The sequence below is a fragment of the Saccopteryx bilineata genome, chromosome 1 (assembly GCF_036850765.1).
Source record: "Saccopteryx bilineata isolate mSacBil1 chromosome 1, mSacBil1_pri_phased_curated, whole genome shotgun sequence".
In the NCBI taxonomy this organism is placed as follows: domain Eukaryota; kingdom Metazoa; phylum Chordata; class Mammalia; order Chiroptera; family Emballonuridae; genus Saccopteryx; species Saccopteryx bilineata.
The window spans coordinates 19,762,522-19,774,679 of NC_089490.1; the positions used below are offsets into that span (position 1 = coordinate 19,762,522).

A 12,158-nucleotide genomic window follows, 5' to 3' on the forward strand; every position below is an offset into this window, starting at 1 on the left:
CTGTTGCAAACGGTAACATTTCCTTCTTTTTTATTAAGCCACTGAGATTTTAGAGTGATTTTTTACTATAGCACAATCTGGCCTAACTCTGAGAGATATACGTATGTACTCTGATATCTAATATATGTTATATATAATACATATTGTATAACATACTTGTATAAAGTAATTCATGTTTATATTATACAATTTAAGTAAATATAAATACACTTACATACATACATGAATATGTAAAACTCTCCTAGTCTTCACTCGGAAGAGATAGTGCCTTGTAGCCTGGAGGCAAGAATCCCATCCTTGCCGCCTTGCAGCTGGGGTCCCTGGGAGGAGCTTGGCAGGCCTTGAGCTGCTAGAAGGACGCGTGACGTTTTAGGTGGTATTTAAACCTACAGTCTTTGTATCAGTCAGGAGAGGGTAGATTAGCTGCGATAACAAATGATCCCCAAAAGGCACCCCTTCCTCAAGTATAAAAGATACTTTTGTGCTAGTGTATCAGTGCACAACCTGAACATGTATTCAAGTGCCTGCTGGAAGAACAGAAATGTGGGTGCTGGTTCCCTCTGGCCGAGGTAGGAGACCGGCAGGGTCCACATGCAAAGGAGGGAGGGGCCAGGGCAGAGTGAATGCTGGCTATGGGCTTTCCCAGCGGCATCCAGCTTAAGGGCACCTGGATGTGGGCTCCATAAATGAACCAGTGTTAAAGCCTATGGCCAGAGAACAGCCCACTGCGGGTCAGAAAGCTGGTGCTGCGTAGATGGGCCCCCAGGATTGGGCTGGGAGTTTCCATGACCCCGGGTCACAGCTCACCCATGCACATGTGTGCCAGCCCTCTCTCTCACACACACACACACACACACACACACACACACCCCAGGCCATCAGTCACACACTCCATGTCCCTTATTCCCACACCCCTGGGAGGGGATGGTGTCAGGTTCAGAGTCAGATGCAGGGCTGAATTCAAGCCTCCCAGGATGGGAAAGATGCCACCTCCGGAAACCCGAGCGTGTGGTCAGAACAGGACCAGTGAGGGGGTACGTGCATGGCGGTATGTGCCTGTACACGTTATTGTGGGGGTTCCCACCGGCTGCGCAGGACTCGTCTTGGAAGCGCGCACACTGTGCATCACCCAGTGCTCTTTCCTATGTCAGCTCTCCGTGGGGGGACTGGAACCCTCTGCTGTGATGGCCACGGGCAGTGTACAGCCCGGCTTACTGTCCACAGCGGGCCTGTCGGGAGACCACAGCTGGCCTGGCTCTGGAAGAGGAACCAGCCCTATTTCCTCTGTCCCTCCATCCCGTGTCTGAGGGAGGAACCCACTCCAACAGGAGGAGAAGGGAGGGAAGGTCACAGGACGCACTCTGTCCTGGTAAGAAGGGATAAGGAGACTACAAACTGGGTAAGAAAATCCTCTCACCATCAGCTCAAGGCCATAATCCTGGGCCCCAGCTCCTCTAAGGTTCGTTCTGTTTCCACTCCTCTTCCCCAGGGAGTCATCCCATTGGCTGCAAGGATTTAGTGGGGACTTCTAACACTGGTTCTTTGGCCTCCTCTGGATTTGGGGGTTGGCTTGCTCCGCCCCGTTACCTTCTCCCTTCTGCTCAACTCCTTCCGACACTTCCCTGCCCTGACCCATCTAGTCTTCCTCGCTCGTACCTGGAGAATCGGGGCCTGCGAGCCAGGGGGGCCCAGTTCTGAAACGCCAAGCCGCCCTTGCGACAGGGAGCAGTGGGACACAGACAGGACTAGTGGGTCTCGGGTGTCCGCCACCCACGGGGTTGGACAATGGGCAACGTGATGGAGGGGAAGTCGGCGGAGGAGCTGAGCAGCACCGAGTGCCACCAGTGGTACAAGAGGTTCATGACCGAGTGCCCCTCCGGCCAGCTCACCCTCTATGAGTTCCGCCAGATCTTCGGCCTCAAGAACCTGAGCCCGTCAACCAGCCAGTACGTGGAGCAGATGTTTGAGACCTTTGACTTCAACAAGGTGAGCAGGGGCCTGGGTGGGGGTGTTGGAAGGATGCCTAGTGTGTGTGTATGTGTGAGGGGGTAGCAGATATGAGAACAGCAAGGTCCGCTGGAGGCATGGCTTCATGTTTACACGGGAGATTGAATGTCCACTCTAGGGATTCAATGGGTCTCACATTCATTGAGCACCCGCTGCGAGTCAGGCACTGGGGGTTCAGCACAGCTCGGGCCCGGCCCTGGCTCCGGCTCTCCAGGAGAAGACAGAGAGGTCCACAGTTAGTGTTCAGGCTGCACCGGTGTGCCCTCTGCCTCGCCCACACGCATGCTCTGATTTACTCCAGAACAAGCGAGAACACTTTCAAGACAGTCACTGAGCACCTACTAAGTGCTCGACGCCGTATGTGGGGTGTCTCACAAGGGTGCCGAAGGAGGGGAGGAAGGGAGAGAGCGAAGTGAGGAGGCCCCAGCCCCAGCTGGTCTGGGACAGGCAGGCCCGCATTGCCTGGGTCACCCATGATGCTCTGTGGACACTGGAACTGGGGACAGGCACAGGTGCCTGGTCACTGAGGAATATCCAGGCTATTCCAACTCCGAAATACCCAGTGACCTCAGTTCACCTTTTCTCAAGTGGGCCGAAGGTCTGCACAGGGGTCAGCTTGTAGGTCTCCCCAAGGAACTGCCTGGACTTATTGGGGGAAGACTTCTGGATAGGCTAGCGAGAACGCTGAAAAAATAGTTAGTCACTGTGAGTTTGGGCCCCTCGCTGTCATCTGCTGGGCGACCTTTTAACCCATTCTCTCCCCCTCAGCCTCAGCATCTTCACCTGCATCTGCCGGGGATGGCGGGGGCATTAGTTAGGACAGGGGTCCCCAAACTACAGCCCGCGGGCCGCATGCGGCCCCCTGAGGCCATTTATCCAACCCCCACCGCACTTCCGGAAGGGGCACCTCTTTCATTGGTGGTCGGTGAGAGGAGCATAGTTCCCATTGAAATACTGGTCAGTTTGTTTATTTAAATTTACTTGTTCTTTATTTTAATATTGTATTCTCATTTTGTTTTTTTACTTTAAAATAAGATATGTGCAGCCTGACCTGTGGTGGCGCAGTGGATAAAGCGTCGACCTGGAAATGCTGAGGTCGCCGGTTCAAAACCCTGGGCTTGCCTGGTCAAGGCACATATGGGAGTTGATGCTTCCAGCTCCTCCCCCCTGTCTCTCTCTCCTCTCTCTCTCCTCTCTAAAATGAATAAATAAAATAAAATAAATAAATAAAAAATATATATATATAAAAAAAAGAGCAGAAAAAAAAAATAAAATAAAATAAGATATGTGCAGTGTGCATAGGGATTTGTTCATAGTTTTTTTTTATAGTCTGGCCCTCCAACAGTCTGAGGGACAGTGAACTGGCCCCCTGTGTAAAAAGTTTGGGGACCCCTGAGTTAGGATGTCTGTTGGTTTTCAGTAGCAAATCTTCCATTTATTCGGAGCAATTTGCTCAAGATGGAGTGGTGGGAAGAACCCCGACCCCCGAACTCGTCTCCCCGTCCTGGCTGGTCCCCACCCGGCTGGGTGCACGGCCAGGCGTCCACCGCAAGCCGGGGAGAGGTGCCCAGAGCTCCCCAGCTGCCCTCACTGCCCAGAGGGCCCAGCAGCCTTGTGGGCGGGGCTCCCAGGGAAAGCTGGGCTCAGAAGCTATTTAAAACTCGCTAATATTTGGTGTCAAGGGACCAAAGCAGATTATGGACTTTGAGTCCCAGCCTCAAGGGCAGCATTGTGGTGCCCAAGGACTTTCCTGTTGGGGTACAAGGGCGCCAAGAACTGGAGTCCCAGCTATGGAGGCCAGGAGGGATGGCCTCGGGGCACTGGACCGCCCACACGCTCCAGAAGCAGCAATGATTCCTGCACAGGAGCGGGAAGAGCCTCAATACCTCACACCCAAATGCACCAAAATAGCTCAGCTTCTCACCCATTAAGGAAGCCCTTTGGGTCAAGACATGTTCCCAAAAGGATTCTCTAAAATCGCACCTATGACGTAATGGCAACCCACCAACCTCGTATCCGCATAACCTGAGTCACTCGTATGCCGTCTCTTCCATTGCCTGGCCCATCCCAACCTGACTTCCTCGAGTCTGCTGCACACATCCCGGCCTTAGGGCTTTGGTGCTGCCTGGGACCCTCTTCCTCCAGAATTCTGTGTGGCTCACACCTTCCCTGGCTACAAGTCACTGCTCAGAAGTCCCCTTCCCACTGACACCTGCCCTGCTCTCCTCGTTGAAACCTTATTTAACGGGGACTAGCCCGTCCTCCCGCATTTCCTAGCCCCGCCCTCCAGAGCTCCCCAGAGTATCCCTTATCTTCTAGTACATGGGGCTGAACACCATTTAGCCATGTGCTTATTGTCCGTCTCCCCTGCTGGAGCTGGAGCTCCGTGAGGGCAGGGACTGCTGTCCGTCTTGGTCCCTGCCCTATCAGCGCCCGAAGCAGTTCCGGCAACACAGTGGGTGCTTAAAAGAGATTGGCTCTAGGAGTGAATGAATCGATGAGAAATCATGAGTGTATGGGCTCATTTTATATTTCATAATAACATCCATTTAAAGACATTTCTTTTTTAACTTTTAATTATTGATCTGAGAGAGAGAGAGAGAGAGAGAGAGAGAGAGAAAGAAAGAAACATTGATTCGGTGTTCCACTTATCTATGCATTCACTGGTTGAGTCTTGTGTGTGCCCTGACCAGGGATTGAGCCTATGGCACATTGGGATGACGCTCTAATCTACTTGGCTACCCAGCCGGGGAAAAACATATTTATTTAAATGAAGAGCATCTTTGTAACATCTAAAGTGCCTCATGGATGCCAATGGTCTAAACCACCTTTTCGAGGCCCCACCGTCTCCACTCACCGGCACAAGCACAGAGCACTTAAGCAGACTGGCTGGGACGTTTCCATACAGCGAGGAGTTAACACTGGGGTGTGCCAACAATGGCCTGTGGGCCTATCTTTAGAAATAAACACATCGCACCCATGTGTTTACATTTTTAAAAATATTTTATTTATTGAGTTTTAGAGAGAGGAGAGAGAGAAAGGTGGTGGTGGGGAGCAGGAAGCATCAACTTGTAGTAGTTGCTTCTTGCATGTGCTTTGACCAGGCAAACCTGGGGCCTCAAACCCGCAACCCCAGGCTTCCAGGTTGACACTCCGCCCACTATGCCACCACAGGGCAGGCTCCGTAAGTTTACATTTTGTCAAAATGGAAATATTTGCCACCTGGCCCTTTAGAGAGAACGCCTGCCAGGCCGTGAGTTAGAGGAGGGTTATAGCCTACCAGCCTGTGCTAGGTGGGCAGGGTTGGGGGGTACAGCAGTCTGAGCGGGAGCGTGATCTGGGGACATGCATATGCTTTGCTTATTTCAAAGCTTTTGGTGGGCCTGCCTATGCCGGCAGTCACACGGGTGCACCCACATCAGCGTAAATCTTCTATCCAGGCACCTGAGCGCCATGCAGGACTTAGGAGACACAGTTCCTAGGCAAGGATTTGTCATTCGCTAGTTATGTGGCCTAAGCTCTCTCCTCTTCAGCTTTCTCAGCTGAAAATGGGAACAAAAACACCCACCTCCTGGGAGCGGTTGTGAAATTAAATAATTATAACGAACAAAACGCTCAGCGCAGGAAGCACTAGAAAGCAGGGTTGTTGTAGCATTGTTACCGAATCTCATCCATGTCACAATCTTGCAAGGCACACACTGCCGTTCCCATCTTAGAGCTGCGGAAACTGTGTCTCAAGAGGCCATGTGACTGACCTCGCCCCTGAGACATAGTTTACGTCTTTCTGGAACAAAAGCCCATATTTTTCCATTGTCCCTTTTAAGCCATTAAGAAAAATTACAAACATACTATATAGCACATTGTAAAATTTCCGACACTATAGAAAGATAAAAAGTAAAAAGAGAAAGCCTTCTCGCCCCGCCTCCCCCGCCTAGGGGACATCTCCTCGGCTGCTTCCCTGCCTCTCCGAGCCTGTGGCATGGGGGCCTCGCTCCATCCGATCGCCGTCCGGGGAGGTGGGTTAGGCAAGGACTGAGCGAGCGAAGGCGTGTGTGAAAGCCCTCGAATGCGGGAAAGCACACAAACGTTCGCTGTGCTCCTGATACTCATTGTGGGGCTCCCAGGGGTAAGGCCTCACCTAAGGCCAAAGGCCAGCACAGAACCAGCAGGACTCAGAGGCCGTCCTGCCCAGCTTCTGGCACTTCCTTAATAACGGTGCTCTGGCTTCTGCTTGTCACTTTCAACGACAGAGAGCTCATGACTGAGTGAGGCTGGCCCTCCACTCTCCCTGTTAAAGAATTCTTCATACTGATCCCACGTCTGCTTCTCAGTGACCTCCTGGTTCCAGAGTCATGATTGTGAGTAAATGGAGGAATAGGCTGGACTCCAAGTTCACGTGCTCTCTGGTCCAGTGCCCCTTTCCTTACAGGGCACAGCCTGTCTGCAAGACACAGGCTTCTGTCCCTCAGCCTCACTCAGTTTGGGAGAAGTGGGCAGAGACAGGTCTGTTCTGCCTACTTCCCTGACCACCTTGGCAGGGCAGGGCAGACTGTCAGCTAGTGAACATTTGAGGATCTTGGGAGAAATGTCCTGCAGGAACATCTTGTACCGCCCTGCCCCATGACCTGCCCCTTCAAGACTCAATGAGGGAGCCCTGGCTGGTTGGCTGAGTAGTAGGATGTTGGCCTGGCGTGTGGATGTCCTGGGTTCGATTCCCAGCCAGGGCACACAGGAGAAGCACCCATCTGCTTCTCCACCCCTCCCCCTCTCCTTCCTCTCTATCTCTCTCTTCCCCTCCCGCAGCCAAGGCTCCATTGGAGCAAAGTTGGCCTGGGTGCTGAGGATGCCTCCGTGGCCTCCGCCTCAGGTGCTAGAATGGCTCTGGTTGCAACAGAGCAGCGCCCCAGATGGGCAGAGCATTGCTCCATACTGGGCTTGCCGGGTGGATCCTGGTCAGGCGCATGCGGGAGTCTGTCTCTCTGCCTCCCCACTTCTCACTTCAGAAAAAAAAAACCACAAAAAAAACCACAACTCAATGAGGGCATCACCTCTCTAAGGAAGCCACCCTAAGCCCCTCACCTACCCTCACCCCAGTGGAGTTGAGTGCCCCTAACCCATGACTCCATAATGTCCTATCTGGATGTGTTATTGCAGAATACACATCATGAGGACATAGTGACCTCTTTGTAATAATAGTAATAATAATAGCTAACATTTACTGAGTGCTTATGTCAGCCAGTGTTGAGTGCTTTACACATACAAACTCATGTACTCCCACGACAATCCCATAGAGGCAGGTACTGTTACAATTATTATAGACGAAAAAGTCAGGGGCTGAGGACGTATTGCGTCCTTTGTCCCAGATCCCCTGGCTTTGAGAGGATGAAGCCAGGATTCAAACCTGCGTCCTCAACACTGCATTCCCTCCACTCCCCTCGGGATGGGGTCTAGATCCTGTTTGTCACTGTGTGCAGCGGGCCTCCCCGTCTACCTCCTGGCCGCCTCACCCGGCTGGGAGAAGCTCATCCAATTACACCCCACCCTGGGAATTCGGATCTCCTCTCCCATCTACAAGCAACTGGAAGGGCTCAAGTTTAGGAAGCACAGGGAACTAGCCAGTGACAGTTACAGCCCACATGTCTATGGAGAGAGCACCAGCCGTTCACAGCCCAGTGGGGGTTAGTTAATCAGGTTTGATGGCAGCCTCTGGGGTGGGCTCTGCAGGGCGTGCAGGACAGATGGGGCCACCCCAAAAGGGCAGGTGTACGGGTTGGAGTGGGAGTGGGCTCAAGGCAGCCTCGCCCTGCCCAGGACGGCTACATCGACTTCATGGAGTACGTGGCGGCTCTCAGCCTGGTCCTCAAGGGGAAGGTGGAACAGAAGCTGCGCTGGTACTTCAAGCTCTACGATGTCGACGGCAACGGATGCATCGACCGCGATGAGCTGCTCACCATCATCCGGGTAACTCCAGGTGCAGAGGGCTGGGCCGGGGGCTGGGACAGCTGCTGGAGGACCGGAGCTGAGGGCTGGGGGTGGGGTCTTCCACGGGCAGAGCTGTCATCTCAGAGGGTCCTGGTGGCAGCTCTGGCCCTCACCAGCTGTGTGACCTTAGTCACGTTCCTTCCCCACTCTGGGCCTCAGTTTCCTCTTGTGTACCAAGAGACTGCATAAGATCTTAAGCCTCAGCTCTGGTGCCGCTGCCCACTGTGCGACTGGCACCTTGGCCTCCACGCCCCAGAGCTGCTGGGGTCCAGGGGAGCCTCACTGTCCGCCCCACCACCACCGAGACTGAGTTAGGATGGGTCCCGTCCCTTCTTCCTTCCAGGCCATCCGAGCTATTAACCCCTGCAGCGACTCAACCATGAGTGCTGAGGAGTTCACGGATACCGTGTTCGCCAGGATCGACGTCAATGGGGATGGTGAGGAGGCTGGGTCGGGAGTCACCAGGGTGTAGGGTCCCAGCCACAGACCCACATTTTAGGAACACCTAAACCAGACTTTGCCCTCTGGTTCGTGTGCCTGCCCCCCTCCCAGCACCCCCCAGCATTGGCCTTGCCCTCTGGTTCGTGTGCCTGCCCCCCTCCCAGCACCCCCCAGCATTGGCCTTGCCCTCTGGTTCGTGTGCCTGCCCCCCTCCCAGCACCCCCCAGCATTGGCCTTGCCCTCTGGTTCGTGTGCCTGCCCCCCTCCCAGCACCCCCCAGCATTGGCCTTGCCCTCTGGTTCGTGTGCCTGCCCCCCTCCCAGCACCCCCCAGCATTGGCCTTGCCCTCTGGTTCGTGTGCCTGCCCCCCTCACAGCACCCCCCAGCATTGGCCTTGCCCTCTGGTTCGTGTGCCTGCCCCCCTCCCAGCACCCCCCAGCATTGGCCTTGCCCTCTGGTTCGTGTGCCTGCCCCCCTCACAGCACCCCCCAGCATTGGCCTTGCCCTCTGACTCGTGTGCCTGCCCCCCTCCCAGCACCTCCCAGCATTGGCCTTGCCCTCTGGTTCGTGTGCCTGCCCCCCTCACAGCACCTCCCAGCATTGGCCTTGCCCTCTGGTTCGTGTGCCTGCCCCCCTCCCAGCACCCCCCAGCATTGGCCTTGCCCTCTGGTTCGTGTGCCTGCCCCCCTCACAGCACCCCCCAGCATTGGCCTTGCCCTCTGGTTCGTGTGCCTGCCCCCCTCCCAGCACCCCCCAGCATTGGCCTTGCCCTCTGGTTCGTGTGCCTGCCCTCCTCCCAGCACCCCCCAGCATTGGCCTTGCCCTCTGACTCGTGTGCCTGCCCCCCTCACAGCACCCCCCAGCATTGGCCTTGCCCTCTGGTTCGTGTGCCTGCCCCCCTCACAGCACCCCCCAGCATTGGCCTTGCCCTCTGGTTCGCGTGCCTGCCCCCCTCACAGCACCCCCCAGCATTGGCCTTGCCCTCTGGTTCGCGTGCCTGCCCCCCTCACAGCACCCCCCAGCATTGGCCTTGCCCTCTGGTTCGCGTGCCTGCCCCCCTCACAGCACCCCCCAGCATTGCCCTTGCCCTCTGGTTCGCGTGCCTGCCCCCCTCACAGCACCCCCCAGCATTGCCCTTGCCCTCTGGTTCGCGTGCCTGCCCCCCTCACAGCACCCCCCAGCATTGCCCTTGCCCTCTGGTTCGCGTGCCTGCCCCCCTCACAGCACCCCCCAGCATTGCCCTTGCCCCTCCCCCCTTCCCCTTACAAGACTCCTGCTCCTGGTGCAATGCCACCAGGGAGATGCGAACACCTTCCTCCCCATGACACACTCCCTCTCTCAGGGGAACTGTCCCTGGAAGAGTTCATGGAGGGCGTCCAGAAGGACCAGATGCTCCTGGACACGCTGACACGAAGCCTGGACCTCACCAGCATTGTGCGCAGGCTGCAGAATGGCGAGCAAGACCAGGAGGGGGCCGGGGGCGGCGCGGCCGAGGCCGCCGGCTGAGCCCACTGCCCAGACGCCTCTGTGCTGGGGAGGGGGTGTGTGGTGTGATGCTGGTGTCGCCCATGTGGTTTTTATACTAGATAGAATCAATGAACTCAAAAGCTCACCTTGCCTCTTTGGGCTGCATGGTGGTAGCACAGGGACAGGGTGGGAGCCCAGAGGTGGGGACGGTGAAGGATGGTGTCTGCACCTCTGTGTGACTCAGCTGGTGGTGGCCGCTTCCTGTTGGGGGCACTCCTCAACAACCCTCTGGCCTCAGGGTCCTCTCCTGCCCTTTCTTATCCCTCCCCCAGCTTTCCACACCAAATGTCTCCAGCCCCACTCTCCTCTGTCCTAGAAGTTCTGGGGCAGAGCTGAGCTTTCCCGGGACTCTGATGGAATCCCCCAGGTCCTGTGGCCACAGCCCCCATCTTGGCGCTGCAAGGAGCCCAGGCCCCCCAATCCCGCAGCCGACTTGTGTGCTTTGCACTGATTCGACCCTCCCATGTATCATTTATTGAATACCTACTATCTACTAATGCTATATACCAGTGGTAGTCAACCTGGTCCCTACCGCCCACTAGTGGGCGTTCCAGCTTTCATGGTGGGCGGTAGCGGAGCAACCAAAGTATAAATAAAAAGATAGATTTAACTATAGTAAGTTGTTTTATAAAGATTTATTCTGCCAAACTTAGCGAAAATCTGACATAAAGTACTTGGTAAGTAATTATTATTATATGCTTTAACTTGCTGTAACTCTGCTTTATAAATTTTATAAAGTAAAGTGACTTCCCTACTTTATAAATCACCATTACTGTGGAACTGGTGGGCTGTTAGAAAATTTTACTACTAACAGAGATACAAAAGTGGGCGGTGGGTATAAAAAGGTTGACTACCCCTGCTACATACTAACGCTAGGTGTTACATGTGCAAAGAAGAGAACGTGTCTCATCTTCAAGGAACTCCCAGAGACTAAGCATCATTATAATAAAATATGCTAAGGGAAGCTATGAGTGGATTCCTGCAGGAGCACAGGGAGCTGTGAGTCTGACTCAGAGACAGCCTCGCAGAGGTGACCCTTGACTTTCAACATGAAAGAGGAGTTGGGAGGGTTGCACGTGGAGAAGGTAGGGTGTGTGGGAGGTTGGAGGTGCATTCTGTATGATGTGTGTGTGTCGTATATGGGGGGCTGTGTGACGTGGGGAGTTTTCTTAGGTGTAAAATTGGGGGTCTCAGGATTTACCTTTTACCGAATTTGAAACAATAAGGAGTCATATCATCCTTAGGGAGCATCTCCAAGAACCCCAGGAACAGGAAAAAACAAAACAAAACTAAACTCCTTCAAAAAGTGACAGTGCTACCAAGATGAGGACGGAATGTTTGGATGACCGGCTGTGATGTGTGTGCTCACGTACACACATTCACACACGCTGGGTAGGCAGGCTTGAGCTGGATACTGGCCAAAACGTGCAAGAAGGTGAGGTGGTATTATAGAAAGTTCTCGTTTAGCCAGAGGAAATCCTGTTTATTCAGAAGTGACGGTACAGCCCCTTCTACTTCCTCTGGTGGCTGCCTGGTGGCATGTGGTGCCTGCTGCATGGCTCCCCGCAGTCTACGACTCACTGCAAGTGACCTGAGCACTCCTGGGCTCACTTCTCTCTCTTGCTGCAGGGACACCTGACATCAGTTGAGAAGTGGGGCAATCTGTTGGGTCTCACCCCCATTCTCTGTACACCCCAACTTTAGGAGTACTTGTCCAAGAACCTGGGAGAGACAGGCTGAAGCAGCTGTGCCCATTTTTTTAAAGCTGTTCTTTCTTCTGGGTTTTGAGTCTTCACTTCAGCTGGAAGTGGGGGAGTTAATAAAAATCCAGGGTGGGAGGGAGCAAAGGGGGACAGGGGAGTGAAGCCCCTGGTGGCAGATAGTGCCGGGGGGGGTACTTTTTGCTCACACCCATCATGTCTATCACTTGGACCACCCAGACTGGGAAGCCAGCCAGGGCTTGAGCACAGACATGGCGGGATGATGAAGGTCAATGCCAGGGGCAGCCTGGAAACACAAGGAGCTGACATTTCTCTTCCTTCCCTGGTGGTGGCCTCTGGGAAAATCCTGAAGGTCAGCGTTGGGAGGGCATCTGCATAGAATAAGGACATTTCCCCATTGTCATTCTCATACCACCTTCATGATCTGGGGCATAGCTGTGCCCCACCTGGATTATTACTTTTTTCGTTTTTAAATCAACC

The 12,158-nt window shown here is 54.3% G+C and overlaps 1 protein-coding gene across 1 annotated transcript; it reads left to right on the plus strand.

The window, feature by feature from the left end:
• The first annotated feature begins 1,429 nt into the window (after window positions 1-1,429).
• Window positions 1,430-10,572, plus strand: GUCA1A (guanylate cyclase activator 1A). Its single transcript, XM_066252947.1, has 4 exons — window positions 1,430-1,986; window positions 7,819-7,968; window positions 8,333-8,426; window positions 9,773-10,572. Exons 1-4 carry the CDS (start codon window positions 1,786-1,788, stop codon window positions 9,934-9,936), a joined length of 609 nt encoding a protein of 202 aa, XP_066109044.1. The 5' UTR covers window positions 1,430-1,785; the 3' UTR covers window positions 9,937-10,572.
• Window positions 10,573-12,158: the final 1,586 nt, after the last annotated feature.